This window comes from Plectropomus leopardus, chromosome 17, assembly GCF_008729295.1.
Source record: "Plectropomus leopardus isolate mb chromosome 17, YSFRI_Pleo_2.0, whole genome shotgun sequence".
In the NCBI taxonomy this organism is placed as follows: Eukaryota; Metazoa; Chordata; class Actinopteri; order Perciformes; family Serranidae; genus Plectropomus; species Plectropomus leopardus.
In genome coordinates this window covers 20,149,044-20,176,988 of record NC_056479.1, presented here as the reverse complement: position 1 = coordinate 20,176,988, position 27,945 = coordinate 20,149,044, and the positions used below count along the sequence as shown (strand labels likewise).

General features: G+C 40.8%; 1 protein-coding gene across 1 annotated transcript in view; it reads left to right on the top strand.

Annotated features, from left to right (window-relative positions):
* fam20ca (FAM20C golgi associated secretory pathway kinase a) overlaps positions 1–27,939 on the top strand; it is a 48,413-nt gene extending 20,474 nt beyond the window's left edge. The window contains exons 4-10 of the mRNA XM_042505128.1: positions 19,764–19,856; positions 24,548–24,663; positions 25,525–25,705; positions 26,530–26,639; positions 26,760–26,841; positions 27,120–27,179; positions 27,352–27,939. Coding sequence (XP_042361062.1) covers positions 19,764–19,856; positions 24,548–24,663; positions 25,525–25,705; positions 26,530–26,639; positions 26,760–26,841; positions 27,120–27,179; positions 27,352–27,610 — 901 coding nt within the window. The 3' untranslated portion in view covers positions 27,611–27,939. The remainder of the gene's footprint in view (positions 1–19,763; positions 19,857–24,547; positions 24,664–25,524; positions 25,706–26,529; positions 26,640–26,759; positions 26,842–27,119; positions 27,180–27,351) is intronic.
* Positions 27,940–27,945: the final 6 nt, after the last annotated feature.

Here is a 27,945-nt window from a genome sequence, read left to right as displayed (position 1 = left end):
TCCGCTAGGAATGTCGCTACCGCATTTGTCTGGAATGCTGAAAATTCATTTCCCTCCAGGAGGTGAATTCTAGACATCTCAGATGAGCATCCCTTTTTACGAGGCAAGGAAAGCAAGCCAAACTTGCAGCGGGGATATTTTGTCTACCTTAAGCAGGAGTATCTGCTGAAATTACACAAAATGTCTCAGGTTGGTTAACTAAAATGAGTACTCAGGAATACTGCATTTAATTGAGGGGAATTATCGGCGGATAATTGTCATCTAAGTGCTTTGGTCAATCCACGATCTGCGATTAAGACCTTGCATTTAAGCAGTTTACCCAGACAAGTAAGACAACAACTTGCTGTATAACATAAAATTCTTGCTAATGGCGCTGATGTTTTTAATTCATACTCTTTCCCAAGAGCTATAATGAGGATAATTGTTTGTTAGAAAAGGGGGATTATTCTGTTTTCCCTTACAGAAGTCTGAAAATGACAGAGCACACATGCCTTATTGTTGCTCTGTCACTAAATCAACTGTTGCACCTTAACAATGGGACCACACGCACTGCACCACCCCTCACAACTGAGCCCTGTCATTAGATAACGACCTTTCCCAGGTAGATCTATCACAGTCTGCCTGAAAGTCTCTGCAGGCCGAATGAATGAAACAACAGTTCTGCAGCAGAGAGAAAGAGGGAGAGCATTGTGGCTCTGTAACTCGGGCCTTTTGTGATAGCATGCACAGAGGTTAATACATCCATTGTGGCCTAGGTCTGTGCTTGTCTAAGCCTGTCCCATGCAAGGTGGCAATTAGGCTGTGTGTGACTCCCCTATCCCCCTGACAGAGGCCAGTGGAGGGGGAGGAGAAAGCAATCATTGTCTGCCAATTAAACCAGAGCAGGGTTCTGCCTGGCTTTGCCCATTGTCAGGGCAGGATGTGGGAGGGGCTGTGGTGGCCAGGTCTGGTATCACCGGGCCAGGGAGGCAGGAACCTGATCCAGGGGCTTGCCTGGGTCACTTCTCCCTTCCCACCCTCCTTTGAGCAGTTCTGGGCAGCAGTGATGCAAACAGAAGAGCCTCTGTGCTGGAGATGCAGGGAGACGGTCGGGCAGTGCTGCTGGGAGTATTGTTCAAAAAAGGATGACGTAATTGTATAAAAAAAAGCAGAGATTGAAGTAGGTTTGTGCCAGTGTGAAAATTTTCAAACCATTTCGATATTTAATATTCTTATTTTAATATTAAAACCAGACTGGACCAGTTTACCAAATTTTACCAGGTGAACCACTTGACTCAGCAGCCGCTCTTTGTGGAACATAATGACGCTGTGTCTCAACAGAAAACAAACATCCAACTATTATGTGGCATCACATAACACCAGAGCTCATAAAATATGCTCTCTTTTCTTATGTCAAGTAAACAAATTAGGTAGCTATCGGCTGTGTGCTCGAGACCAGACTTGGTAGTAAATTAGACACAACCTATTGACACTAGTGGCTCTGTTAGCTTATAAAGATAATATTATATTTCTCATGCTGTCAGGTGTTTTTTACTAACACAGTTTCACTTGGATTTAGCTCCATGGTAGGCTATTTTTGAAATTGCCAGAATGTGTCATAATGTTAAATGCTGGTTCAGCTGGTTCAAACGGGTTCACGTCAGACGGGCAAAATAGAAATCAACCTAATTTTAGAATAAAGTGTCTGTTCTGTCTGCACGTGTTATGGGACATAATAGACTTTCATTTTGTGTTACAAGATGTTTGATATTTATTTTTACATCTGAGAAAAGAAAACCTCTCCATGTTTTACATCACTTATGAGTCATGACACAGCAGCGTTAGTAAATATGGACAGTATTCACAGACAGGAGCAGACTCATGTAACAGCTGTTCTCCCAGTGGGCTGGTCAACCTGTGGGCAGGTGGTGAGTCTAACAACACAAGTATTAAAGATAAAAATACCCTGTTCTCTTTGATTCTGCATCGTGGACAGCCTGCTTCGTCTGTGTGTGTGGTGGGTTTGGACAGCGGATAAAACATTAAAAATAAGTTCATCCTTTTCTTCAAGCAAACTTTACTTTATTATCTTCTGCTTTTCATACAGTGAACCTACGGCTTATAAACTGTCACCAAATCAACCAAGCAAATTAACAGAACTTATGCTTTGCTCAGGATGCAGGCAAATCAGATTCGTTTTTCAAATCTCAAATCTTTAAGACAGGCTGTCTGCTCTGTTGTTTGCACGTGATCAAATTTGATTTGTGTTTCCAGACATCACTAACCATTCTTCGTGGGTTGCTGTAGTAATGACGTAGGCATACAGTAACTGTGTAGCTACTCTGGTGATGCAGCTTAACAATGCGGGGGCATGATGAATGGAGGTCCATCATTTTGCCCTCCAGACATTTGTGCTGTAGAATTTATTTCGGCATCTGTGCAAAGACTATTGTCCTCAATAGCACTTTGCTTATTGAAGCATGGATTCTGCGTAGCACTACATCATTGTGAATTTGATGTCACCGTTATGTGTCACATTGCAAGTGATGCGAAAGACATTTGAATTCCCATTTGAGCATTTAGAGAATCCAGACGATTGCATCAGTAGAAATCCTTTTGGAATCGCATTTTAAACCATCTGAAAATATGAATTGGATCTGAATTGCAACAATCAATCTTCATACAGTCTGGATGGGCTGGCAGTGTGAACAAGGCCCAAGAGTCTACAGGATGTTCTCATCTCTGTGAGGCTTAGGCATGATGGTGCTTTGGGCTAAATGCTAACCTCAACGTGAAGATGCTCACTTTGACAATACTAACATGCTAATGTTTGGCATCTTAGTTTAGTGTGTTAGCGTGCAAACATTTGCTAATTACAATAAAAGTTAGAGGATCACCAAAGCTATTCGGATTTAACCTCTTGGGCCCTTCCTTTGGATATCTGTACCAAATTTCATGTCAGTGTATTTAGTGGACATTTCACTAAAAACCAATAATGCAAATGTGCTTGATCCAGTCTATGAACTCTGTGAATTTTGTCACTTTATGCATCTTAAAAATACAATAATGAACCTTTAAAAATCGCCTTTCTAGGTTGAAAGTTCTGTCCTTGACTCATTTATCCAACAGGACTTCCTCCTTATATGGGCTCCGTTCTTTGAATTATGTCACCTGACTGATTTTATCACATTATATTGTGAGATGTCATTGTGCCTCTACTTGTGAGCTGTATGTACAAAAGAAGGGCCGATGCACCAGCAACACATCAGCATTACAAGATGATGCATTGACACAGTCTGCAGCGACATTAAAGGTCACATTACAAAAAGCAGCCGTCCCACGATGATGCATGGACAGGGCTTCACGATTCGCTGTATGACCAGTAATATTGAAGAATGTCTCAGATCTCCTATCAGGCCTTTTTACATTTAAGGCAGGTTTCATTTGCTTTCTTGTCATTATGAGCATCACGGAAAAATGTGCTGTAATGAATCTTTAGAGCGACACCTTTGACTGATGTACAGAAATTTGTCAGAAATGTATTCTTGATTCTAGTGTGAAGACTTGTCAAGTCTCCGCCTTATTCCTTTCACAGACAAATTAACTCTACTTACCCTCAAGTGCACTGGACTCGTTCCATCCCACTTAGCTCTTACACAAGGATAAATGTAACCCTCGCAACTGTTTTTCCAGTGGTTTCACCACTTCCTCCTCCACCGCCATCACCCACTCATGACCACAATGACATCTCTCAGCCACCACTTAGCCCCTGATAGATGGTTTCTATTTAGGAAACGGCATCTGACCGCAAACCACTGAGCACAACAAGACTGTTGACAGGTCTAAATAGAAAAGTTTAGCTGTGGGAGAAGCAAAGCACAAACGCCCATGCTTCGATTTGGGGGCCTCACCCTCAAAGTAGCGTTTGGGAAAGACTCCTTTGATTGCTTTCTTTGGTCGAGGTATCGAAGTTTTTGAGCTTTATGTATTTAGGTTTCACTCGATGGTGTGCAATCCATTTTGGGATGGTGAGGAAAAGCGGTGTTGAAAATAACTGACGGCGTGCTAAAATTGAGCTGTTCCCTCTCTGAGCTGAATGTAGTGATGGATGAACTGCAGGAGCTTTTAGCGCTGAGCAGAACAGGTTGTTACAACTACCCCAAAGCCTCTCAGGTAATTAATAAACACATTCATTAGGGAGCTAAAAACAAAAGACAGCGCTACTAAATCAAACGGTATTCTGTCATCAGTCATGCGCTGCTGGAATATGGCATTTTAACAAGCCTCACATTGGACTAATTAGGGGAAAAGTCTTCAGAGATAATCAAAAATAAACGACAGCCTCTGTGGAACTGCCGCTGTGTGCAGTCTTTATCTGCTTTTTGTGGCGTGTCCACATTTCAGTCAAAGTAAACACAGATAGAGAAGCGAGTGACTGGCTGGCAGCCACACTGTCCTTCACTAACAAAGGAAATCAGACAGAGGGAGAGAGGAGGGAAAAGAAAGAGGTGGAAAGTGATGGAGATGTGTTTGTGGTTACATGCCTGAATAGTATATAACTGGGGCACCTTACTGCCCATTTCCACACTTGTTTTGTGTCTGTATTTCTTTATAGTATGTTCAGTACACCCCTAGTTTTCAGTACAAGGAAATGCATCTTTAATAAACTTTAATAAACTCTATTACTAGATAGCCCCTTGAGATGAACCATCTTGTTTTAGAGGGGGTCCAATATAAAACACACACTACAGTACAATACAACAAGTACACATACTTACAGTCAAGGCTCTCGTTCACCTACCTACCCACTCACCATTCCCAATAGCCCAGTACGCCCACATAGAACGAGGAAAAGTAGATAACGCAGGGGATAGTAATAATAATATTTATGGTAATAATAAAAGTATCTATAATGTTCTGATTATACTATATACACATATGTACACAACAATAAATACAATGTGCAACATTTTGCTATACAGTATGTTGTATATATGCATACTTGCACCCACACACATATACATATAAGTATACTTAAATATGTACATACATATTTGCACACCTTAACATGTACACAATAACATCAGCAATAGCAAATAACAGTTATAGTAACAATAACAAAAGTAGTATAATATTAAAGGGGTAAGAAAGAATTTCCATCCGAAGCAGTGGCAAGGCATTTTGATGAATGAGAATAATGAGTTTTTAAAGGGGCATAATGAGTTTATTCCTCTTATGTCTGCCAATTTCTTTGCTGGTAAAAGGAACGAGAAAGAAAAGTTGCTGAATTTGTCTGAGAGGATATGGAGGTGAAGTGTAATAGATAATGCTTTAGGTGGAACAGGCAGCTGAGCTGAAAGACACAGCAACATCTAGTGGTGGAGGGATACGTTACAGGACTGTAAACAGCTGGCAGTCAGAAAAGGCAGAGAGAGACCGTGGGGTATGACAACATGTTTTTTACATCTAACTTTGTGAATTAAGGATTTATTTTGACCAAACCAGCGCTGGTGATTGTTGGAACTTACTGACCAGATTAAAGGAAGTTTTTGTACATTGTTCGGACCCAAATGTATATTTTTTAGGTCAATAAACAAACTGACTTACTGACTGAGGAAGGGCAGAGAGAGATAGAAAGATCATTCTGGGAGAGAGAATGATCCCTAATATAATAGCTGCAGCAGGTGATATTTAACATGATTTTATGATTTTATACAGTGTGTGTGTGTGTGTGTGTGTGTGTGTGTGTGTGTGCGTGTGCGTGTGCGTGTGCGCGTGTGTGTGTGTGTGTGTGTGTGCGCGCATTTTTCTTATCTTTGGGTCAATGTAATAGGATTGTTTTGGATGAAGCACCTCAAGATGCCCCCCCCCCCAACAGATGGGCAAAGATAGTGGATGTCCAAAATGCTTACTCACAATCCAATTACCTTCTCTTGGCTCAACTGTACAGAAATCCTCCATATCCTTGCTGAGAATGTGCTGATGTGTGTGCATGTGTGTTCGTTGGGGCGGTGGGTCCGGAAAATGAATGCTTCCCCAGGATTTAACATAATTTGCTCTAATTGGTGTTTGCTGCTCAGCAACTACTTAGCGATAATCAAATAAATCTTAATGGCCTGTACCACAGGCTAGCTGGACGTTTTATGGAAATCCTCGCAGTTAAGATTTACAGTTTGAAAAAAGGTTGATTTATATGGTTTTGGCAGGTAGTCCGGTCTCCTCTTCCTCAGCACTCATTCTGGCCCCTCATCTGCCAATTTCCGCTCAGGGAATCTGCTTTGAATTTTATCCCTAGAGGAGAACATGATTGCATTTTCACCCCGGTCACAGATTTCTTGTAGCCTTTTATAACCTCAAATTTATTTCATGACTAAGTGAGAACACGCAGCCATTCTGGAAACAGAACATTGCTCCAGCTTTTAAGACCTTGTATGTGTTCAAGGCAGAGCAGGATCCTCCCTTTAATTTACTTGTGATTTTTCGGGTGACAGTCCAATGCAGAGAACAATCAGTAGAAATTCAGACTGAGAGGAGAAAGTGAAGCTGCTTTCTCGTATCTTTCCCCAAATCCTCCTCAGTCTTAGTGGAGAGAACTACTTTTCGCCAGCCCTGCAGTTTCTTCAGTTTACTGACACGCTCAGACTGGGATTTTTTTCTTTCCCCTCCTCTCATCAGCCTCAGCTTACATGTCATGCTGAATACCGGGGCTTGTTACTCAGTCCCTGTGAGATGAAGACTCATGGTAATGCCCATTGATTTTGTGTGCAGGCAGAAACAAAAACTTGCACACACACATACGGGGAAAGCTCCTAAAATCCCCATTGATCCCAACAGGCGGGGCGCTATCCAGTTTGTTTTCATTATGGAAGTGATGTCGGCCTTTGCAGACTTTGTTGATGTTTTGTTGCCTCTGTAAGAACAGAAGTGTCAAGGTGGATGCCGCCTTGTACTTTTTCCCACATTATGTAGTTTGAATTTGGCTGTCGGTTTTTGAAGCCCCCCCTCTATGCCTCCCTCCTTCTCTCACAACTTCTGCGGCTGTGAGGGATAGAGACAACTGGCAGAGGCTTTCGGGAGGAATTTCCTGCTGGAATAGATCGTAGAGGGACTGTGCTTCCCTGTTTGTGTGTGTTAGTGCCTTCCTTTACAACATGAATGGGTGGTTTGTGTAATATTTGTGGTGAAAAGAATCCACAGTATTATTACATTCCCAGTGAATCTTAACATACCTCATTTTTATGGTGCATCGTGTGGTTATGACGTTCACTTCGGTATAGCTGTCAAATTTTTAAGAACTTTTTGGAACAGGTGGTTGGCCTCAAAAACTATTCAAGATACAGCACGGATGTTTATGTGGAAATTTACCGAGGAAAGCAGCAGGAGAGAATCACATTCTGTCAGTGTGCAGCGTCAACACACACATGTTAAAGCTTATTGTTCTCAACATCCCCAAGCTTGCACATTTTGACGTCTAATCGCTGTTGACCCAAGAATACCCTTGATGTTTGTGTATGTTCTGCATAATTCATAGTTCATATCCTGTGGAAAGCCTGTCATGAATTGCGCACCCTGCGAAGGATTGCCTCAGACTTGTGCCATTGAAAACAGTTAATCCTCTGTGGATGGATATGTAAATATGACCAAGAGTGGCTCTGTGTTGCTGAAACACTCCTGATTGTTGAGGATAAACCGATGTGTGTTTTGTTTGTTGTGTGTGACGGTGCAGGAAAGAGACAAACCATAAAGACCGGTCCCATCCTTCAAGTGCATAAACCCCTTAGTGACTTCGCATGCATTGCATATATGAAAACAGAGGTATTATTCCAGTACATGAACCTGCAGTGAATGCACATAATCCACCCTGTTTTAATCTTTTTGTAGTGCATTTGCACCGCTCTTTTTCAACTCATACCATGCATGTGAGTGATACTGTGTCAGGAAATGTTACATGTTGGTCATCATAGTATTTGTGATCCATGAGGGTCTTTGATTCAGCCAAAGCGACACATAGTCCTAAATCAAGTCCATTCAGTGCTTAGCTTTTGCAGTGGAATTTGTTTTTAAGGAAACTTTTGTTATTTTATGCCTCTTTGTGGGGCTCAGTATTGGTACTCAATAGCTTTAATTTGGGTAGGGGATGTATCAAACATACTCACTGTATTGTGGCCTGTTCCATGTGGAATATATAAAATTACTTTATTGCGAACATTGAGTATGAATCCATTTTTTTAAGCCAGCGTTGTGAGACTCATTACAATTTGCTACCATGGAGCACCAGTGGGACGTGAAATTTTATTATTATATGAACTGGCGAGCTGTTGGTTTGTTTCCAGCTGTAATAAATTATCACGTTAAACGACATCATGCTAATAGTTTAATTTAAAGAATTAAACTGTAGTGTTCACAGACAAGCATGTGTTTTTGTATCAGTTGGCAGCTATTAAGTTGCATCTTGCAACCATGGAAAACCAGTGCAACCTGCAAATAATATTAATATATAAACTGAAGAGCAATTTTCTTTTCAAGCCTTATTATCACTGAGCCCTAACTGCTTTTGATCCTTTTTGTACGCAGGTCTAGGGGGGAAAAGAGACTGTATGTATTGTTTTGCTCACAGCCAGTGATGGTAAGCTTTAGATTTATTGTGATTTGTGATTGGCCCATTGCCTCAGCAGCTACAACCCAAACAGTTGGAAATATGGTGAAGTCATGCTTGGTTTATTTGACAAAGTTGACAGTTCAGCATCAATAAAGGTTTTAAAAGTTTGAACACTTCCAAAATGTATTGATGTAAAAGTCTTTTGGATGGGCAGGAGTGGTGGTGACATTTAATGCAATTAAATGCTTTCATAATGGGTACTCAGAAGAAGTAGTAAAAAAAAGGTATCAAATAAAGTACTTCATTGCAGCAGTATCACTTTAAGAGGACTGGCATTGGTACTGATATGTGTGTCATTTTTAAACAATACCCAGCCCTAATCCTTTGTCTCTCTCCCACCCTCTTCTCTCGCTCCTTGATTTTACTCGACAAGACATCAGTGCACCCACTAATACAAATGCTGTATGGCTTCAATTCATCATAGCAGCCCAGGAGCCAGAGGAATTTCAGCCCTTTCAAAAAGTAGTTCAGTCTGCTGAGACGTCTTGCTTGCCTTAATGACACACCCTTGGGGTCCAACTCCTAAAATCAGCACCAATCCTCTTTCCTCGCACAAAGTCTGTATTCTCTGCATTTAGCTTACATCTGTTGGTACCCTCAAAACTGAGTGCTGCAGCTGGTCGAATCGAAGTCAGCTAGGCTCGAGTTAATGTCAGGTTCTATAACGCAAATGTCATTTTCACGGTCTGATAACCATCTCAGAAAAGATTGCATTATTACTAAATTATTATTATTATATCGATATAAGTGATCAGCATTATTAAAATTATTATTATTATAAATGCAATATCTCAAGAGCAGCCAGAGGTGATGGACAATATTCACTTGGACCCAATAATAAACTGATTAGGATGTTTGTGGTTAAAGTTCGAGATCACTGTGACCTCTTAAAACATGTTTTTGGCCATAACACAAAGATTCATGCATTGCAATTTCCCACAAATGTCTGATAGGATATAATGATGAATTTATGACATTTTAAATCCAAAAGGTCAAAGGTCAGCTTCACTGCGACATCATAATGTTATACAAAAATCCTTTTTTGGTCGTTACTCAGCGATATAAGTGAGCAGCAGTAGGGGAGACATTTGGTCAGATACTGAATTGGTGACACTACTCTTTGGTGCCCATCTTTAAGCTGCAGATGTATAGATTTTCTGTGCTGCCGGGGGGGCAGGTGTGTGTGAAACATCCATGATTTCACAGGCATGGATGTGAACTGTGAGCGCAACTTAACTGGTGGATGGAGGCGAACGACTGCGTGGCGATAATTTTATTTTTCTGTAACATCTATTGCTTTGGATAAAAAAGATTCTGATGGTAAGCTGTTGTTATGTCACAATCACTGTACTGAGGTCTATTTTCTGATTGTTGTGAGTGAATGAAATGCAACTGAAAAGCGTCTTAGTCATCAAACATTTAGTCTATTGATATCAGAAAGCTGCCATTTACTAGCACTTCTTACTGAAAGCCAGCAGTGAATATGCTTATCAAGTAACAAGCACAACACTTATTTTGACATGGAAAAGCGCTAATGCATTCACTAAAATGCGGCTTTGTGAAAATGAAAAATACGCAGTGATACTAATAAGATTTCTTGCTTTTTTTTCATGCATATTGTGAGTGTGCTGAAGACTTGGGGGAGCCTGCTAAGATGATTGTTGGGCAGGGATCCCAAAAGTCCAGATATGATTCTGCAGCTTTGCGTCAGGTCTATACAGTGATTTCAGCCTTTAAACACTACGCTCTATGCTCACAGGAACCTGACTGAATATGTTGCACCAGTCAACTTAGGCCAGCAGAGGAAAAAAAGGAAAAAAATTCTCAGTAATTTCAGAAATAGTTCTTAGATTAATGTGGAGCAGACACTGAGGTGAAGGAAGTGGGTTTCACCCTTAAATAACTGCAATGATTATTCACAATAGTTGACCAGGCGTTAGGGGGTTTCTGAAGGGGATCTTTAAAAAAAGTTGTAAACTGAAACAAGCTCACTTGCTAAGCTTATTTGTTCAGATACAAAAAGAAATTTGACATTTTCAGAACTGTTTTTTTTTTTCCCTATAAATAAGAAAAGTGTCAGCCATCAGTGGGCAATAATGTCTCTCCAAGTCAAAGTGCTTGCTGTAAAAAAAAGGTCCTTTAAGTCCTTATTTAAAGAAAGTTTCTCATCATAGTGACTCACTTATCTTAAGATAATGATATGATAATGAACTTTGTTATTATTGTTTCAATACTAATTTTAAAAAGTCATCATTTTTGAGATAGTAAGCCATTTTGAGAAAAAGAAGTCATCATTTTGAGATGAGTACAACATTTTTCAAGATACTAACTAATTATTTTGTAATAAGGAAGTAATTTTTGAGATACTAAGTCATTATTTTGAGATAGATAAGTCGTTGTTTTGAGAGTTTCTCATTTTGAGATTAGCAGTTATTTTGAGCGTCTCATCATTTTTGAGATACTAAGTCATTTTGAGATAAATAAGACATTTTGAGATAATAAAGCCATTTTTTCTAGTTATTTTAAGATATTAAATCACTATTTTGGCGTAAGTCATATTTGGTAGATACAAGGTTATTCTTTTATGACAGAGAAGTCGTTTTTGAGCCACCGAGTCATTATTTTGAGATAAATAAGTCATAATCATGAGGGTTTCTTAATATTTTGAAATAAATAATACACTGATTTTAAGACTGTAACTCATAATTTTGAGATAATATGTCAATATATAGAAATATATAGAGAAGTCATTCTTTTTTTAATACTAGGTTATTATTTTGAGACAGCCTCTCATTTATTTGAGATGTTATGTCATTATTTTGAGAATTTCCCATTAAAATGACTTACAGAAACTTTTTTTTTCATCACACTGGGGACGATGGGCATCCATACTTTCATGACTAAAAGAAGCAGAGAGAAATAGTGGGCAGGGACTGCAATAAAACTCATGGTGTGTCTGAAGTACTCTACTGTTAATGAGTCTTTCATTGTGCGCTTATCCCCCTCCCTCTGGGCATTAAAGGGTTTTCAATCACTGACAATCATATTTCGATCAGAGCTTTCAATGTTCATGTTTTCATTTTGAAGTTGAGCTCCTGTTTAAGTCCTTCAGCTCCAACCTGTCAGTAGTCATATAGTAATGTGTGTGCTGTTTTCCAGCTCTCTGTGTACTCTGCAGTACACAGAGGGAGGTTAGAGAGCAGCAGGGCTTTGCACACACACATAAGCCACGGTCTGATCCCTGACATATACAGACAGGGACTCTCAGCCATCTGGCCAGATGAGACAGTTGGATAGGCACATTCCCTGTCTCTGACTCTCGATCGTGACTCAACATGACTACACACACACACACACACACACACACACACACACACATTTTACACTTACTCTGAGAGTTTCTGTCATCTATCTCAAGGGTTGCCGTAGAGAGTTCTGCTGGTCACAGATAGTGACCTAGCCCACAGCTATGCAGCTTCCCTCAAACACGGACGTTAAGATTCCAAATTCAAGGCCTCAGCTCGTGCCTGCGGGTTTTATTATGGACAGAAGGTCAGACAGCTAAGAGAGAGCGAAGGAACTTGAGATAATTGGCAAAGGAGGAATAAGTGAGATTAAGCTGAATGAGATAATTGGAAGATAGAGAACAGAACGCACTGTATGACTTTTTCAAAGAAAGTCGGGCTACAGGGTCTTTCTTTGTAATTTATAAAGTAGCTTTGTAACATACTGTAACCGCACATTTATGCGCAAGGACTTACTTCCCTTTACTTTTCTGTGTGCATGGATTCTCGACAACTGTTGCCAATGAAAGTGAAAGTAAAAGCTGACTCCAGCTTTGTCTTGGCTTTTCGTCTTGCTGTATCTACATTGTTTTGGCACAGTGTCTGAGATTTTCATAGTTTCCTCTTGAATTTATGCCGCTTACAGTCTATCATCCGATCACTACCTTTTGTTTTAAAAAGTCCTGACCTCACCTGCATGCTGTGCCCAGCACAGACACTGCAAAATAACAGAAAAATGACAAAAATAGACATAGAGGACAGAGTCTCTGCAGATATATACAACACCACCCACTTCTAGTGGGTCCCAGGTGATGATTGACAGGGATTACTTTTGAATGAGTCCATACACTGGTTTTTAGGAAAATACTGCATAGTATGCCTTTAAAGACTCCGTGCCACACAGCAATCGTATTTGTTTAAACATTCAGAGTAAAACGCTGTCCATCGTCATCATCATATCGTATCATTTGACCTTTTTTTTTCCTGTGGCTAAAACACAAATTTTTATTATTAATGCATATATATGCAAATGATGGGAATGGGTACTCAAGTACTTGTATGGAAGTTAATTTTGGTTGAACGTGTAGCTATATTGTCTTTATTAACATATCCATTTTTTTAAAAAACGTAAAATTGGCCTTGTTTTATATTGGAATTTCCCATTTTTTGGACCATAATGTAGTTAGCTATGAATATATGCAGAGATCTATACAGCAAAAATCATTTTCAGACATCTCTCTTTCAAATGTTACAGGCAGCATGTCACCCAGGCATGAGAGTGATGTTTGCAAGTATTTCCACAAAATGGAAAAAGGAAAAAGTGCAGTTCAAACTGTGTAATGTTAAATTTCCATATCAAAGCAAATCCTTGTAGTCTGAGTAGTGCAGAAAGATAGGCTAACCCTAACTATGACACGTATTTTTAGCCTGGGTGTTCTTCTTTTCGGTTTCTCTTGTTATTATTTGTTTTAGGCACTTAATTGCATAAACCCTCCATCCAATCAGATTTAGAAATTCTCAGTGGCCATCTATGACAGACAAATCGCTACCAACATTATAATGTAAGGTGCCTTTCCTTCATAATGGTCTTGCTTGTATAAATCATCATTTAAAAACTCATATCTTTAATTCACATCATTAATGAAACTACACGACTCCCCAGGGTATCCTACTCTGAATAAAGATCAATCAATAGATATTTGCACCTCTGCACATACACAGACTGAGTACTTCGTGCAGCAGAAAGCTGATAATCTCGCTCTGTCTTCATTTCAATTCCACTCTCACCCAGCTCATGAGAATCTAATAACTTTGATATTGAAGCACTGACTTCAGCCATCATCCATCCTCTTCAAGTCGAGTCTTTGTCCCAGCATCCTTATGATAATATCGCCCATACTGCTTCCCACACATGCGGATAACTTGCCTCTCCCTTCTGGCGGCTCCTCACTCCGTGTGTTGAAAATAGCCGCGGCTAGAACACAACTTGTGTAACATTGATTTGAAATTCAATCTACACAGCTACCTTGGGGCCCCGGGCCGATTCTTAGATCCCTCACCGATATCGATGTTGGAGGAAGCGAAGGAGTGTGAAGGGAAAATAAAGAGGAATCAGCGCAAACAGAGTCAGGAATACTCACAGAATGTATATATATACTCACTGTTTTCAGCTGTTTGCAGGTGTAAACTTAAGGACATACACACACAGCCTTTCCAGTCTTTTTCTGAGCTTTCTCTGAGACTTGTGCTTGTTTTGCTGCTGACAGACAAGCATCCTCTGACACAAATCACCGGGCTGAGGAGGTTTTATCTCTCAATCTTTCATTCGGTCTTCCATCCTTCCACCTGTCTGTCACCTTGAGAGGTGTGTGAGTACTTTACAAGGTGTCATTTACTTGCAGTGTCCTGAATATATTGCAGTAATTACTTGCTTTGCATGTGCATAAAAGACTCTAAGCGGACTATTTCACAGGAGAGAAGGCACGCCGTAGTGCAACTCCTTTGAAATCACAGTGTCAAGAGGGAGGGAAAATGATACTTTGGTGAAATTTGTTTTGTAAACATTGATGGTGAGGAAAACTGGTCGGAGAAGAGAAGGACTGACAGAGACAATGGATGATGGTACAGAGAGGGAAGAAGTGGAACAAAAAAGGAGAGAAGCTGCTGGATGCTTGATAATTGGTGTTAAGTAGGGTCAGGCTGGCGAGAGGGAATTTCATTTGGCTGCACGGTGACGGAGCAGAATTGGTAAATCAAAGCAGGTTAGACAAAACTAAGCAAAGTTTAATATTATTGAATCTACTCTTATCTCTTTTTCTCCTTCTTTATGGCAAACGTATTACTTATTCTCTTCTTGTAGTCCTATGACTTTTTGATCGCACACTTTGACCACATCTTGTTTAAAGGGTGTAATAACTATTAAGGCTCAGAGCAAGTTGAGCCCCAAAGAACGCATTAGAATGTAGTTTGCAAGTTTCTCTCTTGGAGTATTATGCAGCATTAACTAGATGAAATAAATATTGCCTGTTATCAGACAGAACTGTCAACTTGCTACACTCTCTTTCTTTCTTCAGTCTGACATTGCGTCCCCACTAACTGAGAAACCAACGCATCCGCCTGAATCTAACATCATTTAAAGTTCACACAGATGTGTAGCAATGGTAACATACAGGGTTTTTTCCTGTTTCACTTTCAAGAGTGGAGTAAATTAAATCACATTAAGATACTGGGCGATGTTTAGAAGACATTTAGAGCAGCCTTTGTGCATCTTTTTTTGTTTCTAGTGCTTGCCATTGTCGTTTTTGCTCCTTACAATGCTTGACAACAGCTTCATTATATCACCAGTCCCTCCCACTGTGATGTCGCATTACATTTAAACGCTAGGCTTAAACATGTTTCAGAAAAGATTTGAGGCAACGCAGTAACAGAATTTGGATTTCTGTTTGATCACTACCTGGTTTTACCATTTGGTTGGATTTTGAGAAAGATGGGGGGTATGTCTTTTTTTTCCAGTTTATACTCTTTGTGTCCGTGGTGACGGCATGGGTGGCAGGCATTACAAAACTGCAGAAATACACCAAATAGCATTAAAGTTGAAGGTCAGACAGCTTCATAAAGTTGAGCTGAGCTGCAGATTCATTTTTCTCTGTGGGTTCTTCACATTAAGCCACCCCTTTCAAAATGACACACTGTTTTCACATTGTCATTTGATACATTATTCAAAAAAATATACTTAAATAAAAAAACCTCTTACATGACTAAGTCACCAACAGCTAACGTGATATGTTCAAGATCTTTTCATTTGCATGTGTGCATGAATAAGTGTTGCAGTTGCTTTCACCCAGATCTCACAGCAAAGCACTCGTTTTCTTAGCCACCTAAACACACACACACGCACACATACACACAGGACAGAGGGCCAGACAGAGACAAAGACGTGTGTCAGTGGGGGGCTGAAATCTGCTGTGGATTACCAATAGATGACAGATCTCCTGTGCACCCTGCCTGTCTGTTGCACTCTGTTCTCTGTGTTGCATCAGTAGCAAGATGCCATTACAGCAGTAGTTCAGCAGTGGGAGTGTGTACTTTGTGATTTGTAAACACAACGCATGTTGTCACATTTTTAGTCAACATGAGCATTTCATTTCCAAAGGTGTGATGTAAGTGGTTAGCAGGCTGTGAGTTTTTATCTCACTGGGTTTGTCTCTGCTGCCCTCTCCCTGTCACCAACATGTATCATCGGCTTGGCTGTGTGTGTGTGTGTGTGTCTGTGTGTGTGTGTGTGTGTGTGTGTGTGTGTTTTAGAGAGAGAGAGAGAGATACAGAAAGAAAAAAGGAGTGTGTATGCAGAGTCTGGGCCACAGCTGTTGTTGCTGTGTTCCCATCCCTCTAATATAACCCTCCACTGTGCAGGTCTAAGCTCATGAAAGAACATTAAAACTGCCAAGTCAGCACAAAGGGAGTCCACATAGGCAAGCAGTTCAGCTTCATCGCTACACACACACACACACACACACACACACACTCTTGAAGATTCTGCTGAACTACGAGCAGTACGTTTGCTGTAGCCTAATCACACTCTACTCCAGATAAAGAGTCTTTTATTATCAAGGACACTCGCTCATGAAGGGGGTGTGTTAAACTGTGAGGGGAAATTATTTATTTGGGCTTTTTTTAAAGTGTGTGTGTATTTAAGAGTGTGCGTTTTTGGCTTTTCACATCACAAACCTGCTATTGCGTTACATTAAAAAATTCTAAGCTTCCTCCCTGACAGGAAATTGCATCTTACATCTTGGTGGCCATGGCAACCAAAGCCTGTAATACCTGTCAGTCAGGTTTACGTTACACATTCTCCAAAGGGGGAAGTAAAATCAGGGAGGAAGAGAGAAAAAAATATATATATGGTGGAGCAGCTTGAAAGGGAACATCATTACAGCAACTGACTGAAGACATTTTATTCTGAGATTCTCGAGAGAGAAACAACCTTCAACTTTCGTCTCTGTCTTTCTTTCTTGACTTCCCATGCAGAGTAACTTATGAAAGTACGAGAAGAAAGCCTCCGTTTCACATCTGAGTGCTCGAACTTTGCTTCTTTTCGTGCCGCTGAGCCTTTTAAGCAATGCTGATTATCTGCACATGATAAGGCGCCTTGATAAAAGGCATGTTTGAGTGATAACAAGGTGCGTCACAGATGCACTGAGCGCCCCGGCTTGTAAGGTCACCTTTTAAAACCGAGAGGCCCTCACTACCTTTTATTCCACCCCCTCTTCATGTGCACAGTATCTCTCCTCTACCTTGCACCCTGAAAATAAAAACACCATTAGTCCCCTCCTCCCGCTGACTGAGAAAAGAAGGGATCACAATAGCGGCAATTGATTTATGGGTAAATGTCTGCTTCCTTGACATGAAAAAGAATAGGGGGGCAGGTTAATTTCTGTTGTGAAGGAAAATTGGTAGAGAAGAAGAGAAAGGGAAGGGAAAATAATGCACCCTGAAGTCCAATCCACACTAATGGAGTAGAGGAGGGGAGGAAGGATAAAGCAGGGCGGAGCAGGAGGGGATACAGTTAAGTGGCAGCATGTATGATGTATGTGTGAGGTTTAGCTGACTGTGCGCAAGCAGAGCAGGTTAATGTCAGGTGTGTGAGGAAGAGAAAGCAAGTGTGCAACTGCAGGATGATAGTCTTCTGGGAGACGAGTGAGCAGACAGACACAGGGACAGACAGACGGACACAAAGAGGCTTCGGGCAGTTCCTGACTCAGATCCATGGCTTTGCTGGCAGGGATTCACATCTCCTGGTTGTGGGTCTGTCTGTGTGTTTGTGTGTGTGTGTGTGTGTTGTGTGTGTGTGTGTGTGTGTGTGTGTGTGTGTGTGTGTGTGTGTGTGTGTGTGTGTGTGTGTGTGTGTGTGTGTGTGTGTGTGTGTGTTTGAGGAACTGCAGGATGTGAGCAAGAATCTCATCCAGCTCCCCTTCAGCAGCCTTGACCGCGCAGGCTTTGGTCTCATGCGTCAGCTTCTGTCCTAGAAAGGGATGCAGACGCTGAGATGAGTTTCACCCCACAAGACACGGAAAGCCGATGAAAGCTGAGGAGACTGATTCTGATTCAAGAGATGTCTTGAATCAAAAGATGGCGCACTATAACATCTAAACACTCCCCCTGCTGTCATTATAGATTTTCTTTTTTTTGATAACCGACTTACTGTTGTCTGTTTTGTTTTTTCCTTTCTGATGAGTCATTTATCAAGAAAGGGGCGGCACAAGTTGGCATGTTATCAGCTAACTGTTAATCCGTTAACGTCGAGAATATTTTTTGGCCGGTTATACATCTATAGAGCGCCCCAGGGATGACTTTGTTTTGTAGAACAGTGCAGAGGATAGTGTCACCCAGATGCCCTCCCCGAAAAGTCAATTGGATTTTTCCATTGGATTTTGTATTATTGAAGAAAATAAGCCCTGTGGCAAACAAACATTTATGATTTTACTAGTTTTCAAGATAGCAAGATAATCTCCACAGATAAACACCACTATTAGGATCTTTGAAGCCTAAAATACAATCTTCAGAAGTAAAAAGCTAACGTGAGGGTATAAACGAACTACAGTACAATCGTATGACTTAAACAGTGACACCACAACAAAGCAGTTAGCTGTGTGGTCAGCATGACGACGGTCTGTAGTCTCCTTTAGCTACATCTTAGCAACCACCTTTTTTAAGACACATAAAATCTTCTAAATGGAGTATTTAATTACATATTTTATGTCTTAGAACAAAATGTGGAAGTCTCTTTAGCTTGTGTTAACCACAGACCTCATTTCAGGCATTTAATGTAAAAAACCCATTCAAAAGACCCATTGACTATGAGACGAGGGAACCGGAGGCGCTGAAATGCTAACAGGGTTATCAACTCATTCACTGGGTTCATCTCATCATTTTGCTCATCAGGTTACTGCACTGTGCATCAACAGAGTCGCGAACTTGCTTTTTCTGAAGAGAACGAGAAATGGCCCGCCCTTCTCTTCCACTACCTGGGTAGTACTTGTTATGTTCATTGGTTGGATCGGTTGAGTTTGGGCAGAAAGAGTGATATTGGTTAAGGTTAGGATAAGACTGTCAGGGTGAGCCAATCACAGGCAGTAAGACGGGCCATTGCTTTGTTATGTTAGGATTCACACTCATGACAAGGTCTGGTGGGAGCTAGCCAGCGATGCCACTCATTCAGTAACTGCTGTCAGTAAAGAGGGTGGGTAATCGGCACTTTGTTTCCACATGTTACCACAGCTAGCATGAAGACATTTCTGTGGTAAACAGGTATAAGCAGCGGTACTAGCTAACTTAGCTTCACCCTAACTTGGGTGGTTTGCAGTTTCAGCGTGTTTCCTCATGGCAATTTCACAACCTCTTAATGCTTATTATGCTTTGAAATGTGGCGGTAAACTCGCAGAGTCAGTGGAGTGCTGGACTAAAGGGGAAAGCAGTTTCGTATTTGACGTCATTTTAGTTTTTCTTTTCTTAAAAATTAACTTGTTAGTTGTCAGTTAATGGTTGCCGGGCTATCAAAAGAAAAATTTACCAATACTGTGGCATCCCTAGGTACACGCAAAGAATATCACATGAATTCATTTTGTCATCTTCAACAGATCTTTTTCAGCTTGGACTAAACCTAAATATATAAATTGTGAGGGAGATTTTTCATTCTTACCATGTTTTCTCTTGTTGCTCTTATCTCAAGTTTATTTATCTAACAAGAAAAAGAAATCATGTTGAAGAGAAATGGATGGCCTTGACTAAAAAATTATCTTGTTGATGTTATGTTTAATGTTTTCTTAAACGCTTTCTTTCAGGCAGACGCGGGACCAGGAAACCCCTCCAGACTTCTTCTACTTCTCTGACTTTGAGAGGCACAACGCTGAGATTGCCGCTTTTCACTTGGACAGGTGAGTTTTTTTCATCTTTTTCTCCTTAAAAAAAAAACCCTGAGCAATCTTTGTGACTCATCTGTTTCCTGTCCGAGTGGGTTTTAAAATTACCCTTCACGGCGTGTTCCAGGACGGACCGACAGGTCGCACACGTCCATTCACACAGACGACAACACTTTAACCCCTTTAAAAACCGGAGATGTGCCTTATTGGGCTTAAGCTGTGAAAATTTGAATGGGATTTGGTACATGAGGGATTAGATAACACACCGAGCGCCGGGATCATCTCCTTTACTCGCTGCTGAGTATATTGATTTCCACATGATCCTTTTACTACACGGACTTCAGCTGACAAGGTAAAAAAGAAACTTCCTATCAGAGGAACACTAAGAAGAGTCATACGTGGTAGTTTGGGATTCTGGGGGAGGATGATTAATGTCGCGCGGGTCGTCTCGAGGTCTGCTGAGGGCGTGGTAATTACTTCACACATGCACACATACACACACTCTCGCTCTCTGTTAGATGAGGTCAGCGACATGTGTTTGCGTGGGCAGGAAGATGGAGCCAAGCAGGAAATCACTGGCACGCCGTTACCACCGAGACATGGTTTTAGAGAAGGAGAGGGGGTGCTGCCTCCGGTGCCCCTAAAGAGCAGTTTGTTTTTGGATTGCGTGCACCATGCGGGGCTGCATATGAATTATAGACCCGCTTCCTGACCACAGCAGCCTCTGGATACCAGTCTGAGCTATTGCTAGTTTATGGCTTCATATTGAACCAGGAATCCAGAGTAGGAGGCTAAAACTTTCTTTAATTTGATTTCTAATTTTAGACAGTTCTGATGAAATACATCAAAATATCCTCGAGAATTAAGGGAAAAAGCAGCATCACTTCTTTCCAGTAATTACTTCTATGTCTCAGGGGTTTTTTCATCCTCTGTTCTTCGCCATATTACCAGCTGTTGTGAACTCCCTGCGACTCGGAGGTGTGTAATAGGCAGAGTGCAGACAAACAGAAGCTCGGGTGCACACACATGCACATGCACACACAGGTGCTCCTTTGTCACCAGGGTCCGACATGACGGTGCAGTTTGCAGCCTTGAATGCTGTCCTCTGTAGGCTAAAGTTTCGCCAACTCTGTTCCACTCAGACAGTCAGTGTGTGTGCACCCGCTCCCAGGAGGCTTAGCTTTAGTCTTAAACAGGTCAGGGTCGTTTGGACAGCTAATATACAGTGAGGGAGGCTAAACAGGGGCTGAATAGGTATAGTGTTCTGACATAAGAAAAGAATGAGAAAGGAAAAGTAGGGATTCACGATACTGGATTTTTTGCTGATATCTTTATATGCCGATATATGAAACTCATTTGGCTGATATCCAATACTGATATCGATATGTCCACGTTTTTCCCCGTCTAATCTTAGTCAATCAAGTCTCTCCTGTGGTGGAAATAACATCATATTTTGCAAAGTCTTATAATGATGGCCCATCAGCAGATATAGACATAAAATACAAATCTTTTAAGTTTATGTTAAATTCATTTATTGTGCAAAATAAGAAAAATAGCTCAGCTTAGGGTTTTTTGTACATGAAGTCAGCATATTGGCCAGTGCCGATAGTTCATTTTAAAACCAGTATCAAATTAAAGCCAATATAGATGACATGCCGAAATTATAGTGCATCCTTTAGCATAACAGTTTGAGACCATAAAGAATTACATACAGAATTAACGCCTGCCTTACCACCTAAATATAGACATCAAAGGGTTAGGGTGTGTTTGTGTGTGTTTTAGTGTATGTTGGTAGGACAGGTGGGAGATATACACACAAACCTTTTCCATCCTTATTTTGTTTGGAAGCGGATGTTAAATGTGAATAACTGCTGCTTTTGATGCCAATCACAAACAAAGACATTAGAGATGATGAATGATTAAACGTCTCGTGTTGCCGCAGTGATACAGATCAAGTCTTGTACTGACAGGTTCGATTTGAAACTTCGAAACATTTTATTTCTGTAAAAAGAAAAGTATCCTGATGCCCCACTTTCTCTTGCGGCCGTACTTATTGATGAGATTTGTGGAATCCTGATATTTATGTTGTGAGTTTGTAATGATGAATACTTAATATCTGCTAATGTGCCAATAAGAATCCTAAATGATACATAATCATACTTTTAATCATACCTTGGTTAAACCTATTGAAAAGCTATTCATGGAGGGTCCACAACGGGTGCTGTGCATGTTCAGTAAGCAGAGGAAGTGTTTCTAGAGACAAACAGGAGGCTTCATGTTACAGCTGCATGTGAGACGTGTAATGTTTGCCACCATAACACTCAGTAAAAGCTAAATCTAAGAGGTTGCAGACATTCAGTCCTTCCCAAGATACTATAACTTTGCTGAAGAAATGGTGAGCAGATGTACTTCCTGTTGTCGTGTCAGTGTGCCGGTAACATTGATTAATAGATGATGCAGGCAGAGGAGGTGCAGAAATTAAGAGTGCTGGCTGGTTCAGAGCAGCTCACAAAGGCAGGGCAGGTGCTCAGCGTTCATATCTCTCCTGGTTGGCTGGAGACGCTCTGAAAATCTGCACTGCCTGGGGCACCATGGGAGAATGAGCTGGAGGCTGAAGATGTTTTGTTGCTGCATGTGCTCAGGGCAAACTTAAAGGGGACGTTTTTCTTTTCCTCATTTTCTGTTATATATTCTCACAGTGTTGGATGATCCTATTAAATGCGGCCAAATTTTAAAATGCTGAGTTAAACACATAAAAGTTCTGTGAGCGAAAACCCCAGACCATTCTGAATACTCTGTTTCATAAGATTTTATGTCTCCATGCTGGTGACGGCTGAGGCTGGAGGGGTTATTTTTCAAGTTTGTCTGTCCATCCATCTGTTCATTCGTCTGTCCATCCATCTATCCGGTCCATTACTGGGAACACAATATCTCAAGAACCCAGAAGGAATTTCAAATTTGGCACAAATGTTTGAGTGGACTCAAGGATAAACTGATTCGATTTTGGTGGTTATAGTGCAAAGGTCAAGGTCCCTTGACCCTTGAAGGTCCTGGTAACCTTGTCTGTTGATTCTCCACGATGGCTTTAATTTTGGCACGAAAAAGTTTGAGTATACTCTAGGATGAACTGATTAGATTTGAGTTTTCAAAGGTCAGGGTCACTGTGACCTTTAAATCTGGCACAAATGTCCACTTTGACTCAAGAATGAACTGATCAGAATCTGGTGCTTTACGGTCAAAAGATAAGCTCACAGTGACATCATAAAACCTGTTTTTGGCCTTGGCTCAAGAATTCATATGTTCAAATTTCACGCAAAGGTCTCGTATAGTGACGTTCTGATATTTCATATCCAAGAGGTCAAAGGTCAACTGTGAAATCATAATGTTCTGTGAAAACACTTTTCTGGCTGTTAGTCATCATCATGACTCAGGGACAGAAGAGGAGACATTTGGTCAGATAAAGAGTCGGTGACAAAAATCGTGGGTGCTCACCTTGAAATTGCTGGTTGTTCAGATCTGTTTTGCTGCGAGGGGAAGATGTGTGTGAAGCATCCATGTTTTCACAGACATGGAGGTAAACTGTACGTGCAACTTGACTGGTGCACAGAGGTATAAAAACCACATGGTGGTATTTTTCTAGTTTGCTTATGACACAAGCTGATGTCAGCTCCTTACAGAGTTTTTTTATATAGTCATCTGCTCCAGGCACGCTATAGGTTGTTTGTTGTCGATGTTATTTATTGTTCCTAATTTCAGATCAGATTGCAGTTGGAACATGGTTCTAAGGATTTTGGTCTGGAAGTAAATATTTGGGATTTTTCGCCGCTGAAAGTGTCGCTATACTCTGTTACAGTCATGGTCAGTCAGAGCAGACTTGAGGTCATCGGAGACTGGATCTAACAAATGCAAAACTACATCAAAACATCCATTTTCAAACTGTCACACAACTCTTTTAGTATAATCCATGTCTAATATCCAGCCGTATACTTAAAACTTCCCAAAGGTGCATTTTTACTAAAACATTCTGATTTCAAACACGTCAATACAAACTCACATATGGCCGACTAGCATGCCTGGGCACACACATGCGTTTGAGGAGGTCATAGAGGTCATACGCATGTGCGTGCTCAAGCTCGTCATAGGCGGAAGTGGCTGCATTTCAATGTTTTAGCAAAATGCATGTGCTTCGGAAGCACTAAAAAGCATAAAAAAGAGTTGGATTATACAAAAAAATTTGTATGATAGCAAATGGATGTTTTGATAAACCTTTGCTGTTATTAAACCCAGTCCCCAATAACTTAAATTTGTGAGAATGTTTGCCTTTGCTGAATTCTCCCTTCTCTGTGGAGGCGTGCAAGAAAAGCAGCAATTACTTCACGTATTCAAGATAACACGTGTTAAGTAAGTGATATAAAAATGGCCATTTTGTGGATAAAGTATTGTTTTAAGTAGACAGTTGCTTAACAGATAAAGGATGAATACAAATGTTCCAGCAGAGACAGTATAAGGAAAATAAAGTGTTTTTTTATTTTACATTAAAGTATGTAGACATGTTCAAGTAGAAATCCAAAATCCACATATGAATAAAAATTAGACCAGGCTTTACAATCTGCCACTATGGCAATCTTGACAGCACTGGCAGTTTTAAAAAATTCACTGTATTTTAAATGTTACATGTAAATGTACATGCGTCTCTCTTTCCTCAGGATCCTTGACTTCCGGAGAGTGCCCCCGGTGGCGGGGCGACTTGTCAACATGACGAGGGAGATCAGGGATGTGACGCGTGACAAGAAGCTGTGGAGGACCTTCTTCATCTCACCAGGTAGAAACAGTGATGCTGCTTCTTGGCTGCATCACTCACACTATTTGGGCAGAAGACAGAACAACACTGGCTTTACCTTTGAGACACTACAGGTTTAAACAAACTGGGTTATGAACGAAGTGAGTGATGGTAGTCTGAGTTTGTGTGTCCCACTGTGCTCAGTATTTATGGCAGGAATGTGCAGTAGCATGTGTGGTATAAGTACAGCAATAGTCAAATGTCTCCACAGAGTGGCACTGTGGACCAGCTCATTCTCCGAAGCTCTGCAAAGATAAACACTTAAACTACTCAATAAAACATATAATTAAATGGCTTTTTCATTATTCCAAATAAATTTAAGACAGTTAATTTAATTTACTTAATACCCACTCCAACCACTATAAACTGGCCATTTCCTAATTGTTTTTTATGTTACTAGATGATGTGTTTATATTAACACAGACCACAAAAAATAAAGATATCATATATTACAGTGGAAACTAGGGCTATACAAAATGTCTTTTTTTTTATATAATTTTTTTTAAGTTTCTATTAAGTTTTTGGAATGATGCTGTAAATGTCTGTCAAAATGTTTTGTAATGACGTCACCCTTAAATAGATAATACTAATTTACATGCTGTTTGTTTTAATTTTACATGCTGTATGTACTCAGAGCAGCCAGTTTGGTCTGTGCTCACATCTTCTTAGAGGACTCTGACTGTAATGCACCATCTTTGCTGGGTCAGCAGCACTCCCTTCCCCGCTTCTGTGACCTTTGACCTGTGTTTAATGCTGCACGTGAGATAGGAAATCTTCCACCATAATGATTATTTCCTCTTTGACACCATTTCTAAATCAGTGTGTTGTCCTTTCTCTCCTCAGCCAATAACGTCTGCTTCTACGGTGAGTGCTCGTACTACTGCTCCACTGAGCATGCTCTGTGCGGTAAACCGGACCAGATCGAAGGCTCGCTAGCAGCTTTCCTGCCAGACCTGAACCTCGCCAAACGCAAGACGTGGAGAAACCCCTGGAGACGCTCCTACCACAAACGCAAGAAAGCAGAGTGAGGAAAAGACACAAATGCACCACATTCATGAATCTGTTAGGTGCCTAGTGCCATCTATTGGCTGAATTAATGTCAACATAAAGGAGGGATGGGTGTACATGAGCAGTGACATTTACTAAATTTGATGTAACTATTTTAGCATGTTGAATACAGAGTAAAAATAAGCCCTTATAGTATTGAGTCGTATTTATTTATGTGAGGCAACCACCCAACCAGACACTGGTACGACCTAGCACCACTGTGCATGTGTGAGAGTGATAATAACTGAGAGCGCTGCAGGTCAGGCCCCTTCACTGGATGCAAAGCAACCGGGCTGACCATCCGCTGCCCGTCTCACCTGTTCCTTTTCCTTATTTGACTGCCATTGCTGGAAGCGAAGGTCAGTGACCGAGCTGAGGACACTGGCATCATTTGTGTCTGACCCTGGCCACCCTCTGTCAGTTTCCTCCACCCGTTTACTAATTACAAAACAAAACACAAAATTAAGCATCTCAATACTGGTTTTAAGGTTGTTTACCATGGCAACATTTACAGCTTCAAAGTATTCGGGTCAGCCCTGCTTTCTGCCATTTCAAGCATCAGTCCAGTCGAACCATTCCACAGCATTTTATTCTCCATCTACAAAACAAACTCTTCGTACAGGAAAACATCAGTCTGTAAAAGTGGGCTTTCTACAACCTCGAAACATTAAAGACCATTTAAAAATACAGAGCAGCCTCACAGACATTTGACTGTATCCAGTTAAGTGTTTCTGGCAGGAAACTCCAAACTTTTGAATGGCGGTGTTTATATAAATACATATATTTTGGATGCATTCTCAGGTGGGAGGTGGATCCAGATTACTGTGACGAGGTTAAGCAGACTCCTCCGTATGACCGAGGAACTCGACTGCTGGACGTCATGGATATGACCATCTTTGACTTCTTAATGGGTAAGAGTAGATTAAACTGGGTTTGACACCACACATAAATATATCACATTTACAGATGAGTACATGCAGTGTTTTTGCCTTTTTTTTTTAACTCTTTCTCACAAATTTCCCTCTGTCAAGGTAACATGGATCGACATCATTATGAAACTTTTGAGAAGTTTGGAAATGACACCTTCATTATTCACCTGGACAACGGAAGAGGGTAAAGACATTTAATGTGTCTTTCTTAACAGCCACTAAATGTTTGACCCACTGTAAAAGTTAAATAACACGTGAAATCTTGTAAATATTGAGATGTTATAGAAATGAAACTGGCTGATTTAAATCTATCGTATCTTAACCTTTAAATATTTCTCACAAAGCTTAAGAAGATTGATCGGAGCTAATAAAGCAAAAGGCTAAACAGCTAAGCCGAGTCCAACATACAGTGTGTCTGTGATAATTTCTGCTTTTATCTTTTAATTTTCCCTTTCCTCATAGGTTTGGAAAACACTCACATGATGAGATGTCCATCCTGGTGCCTCTGAGCCAGTGCTGCAGGTCAGTCTGTTGGTTGTTTGTTTGGAGCAGTGTTAAATGGGTCATTGTGGTGCTGAGAGCTATCTTTCCTCACAGTACAAATACAGTATTATGTCCCTTGTTTGTCATCACTAAGAAAATATAATGAAAGTAGAGTTATATGTAAAATACTCAATTCAATTATCCTTTCCAGGGTGAGGAAATCCACTTACCTGCGTCTCCAGCTGCTGGCCAAAGAGGAATACCAGCTGAGCTCACTGATGGAGGAGTCCCTGCTCCGGGACCGACTGTCCCCGATCCTTATCCAGAGTCACCTCCAGGCCTTGGACCGCAGGCTCCGGCTGGTGCTGCAGGTCGTGGCAGGCTGCATAGAGAAAGAAGGTTATGTTAATGTCGTGGAGGAAGATCTAGTCGGGGACACAGCGACCCACAGGAGCCCCGGCCACAGGTAGTGAGGGTGAGACTTCAGGGTGACAGAAACCACCAGTGACACCTGAACAATGGACCACATTTGTGGCTGTTCAACCAATGGGATTGCACCAAAAATCGTGCTTCTGATATCAAGCTGAATTCAGTGAATTCCGAGACTTGCCATCATTGCCTCTCTGGAAACTGCTTTTAAGTGTGTTTATATGGAAGAAACTTACAGGTAACACAAGAGACTGTGCTCACACAGAGGCTTTGTATTTGTTAGATACAGATGTATTTTTGTCGTGTAAGACATAATGGAACCACTGCTGTGTTCTGATTTTGTCCTGCTTGTTTTGAATATGGAGGGTATCAGTTT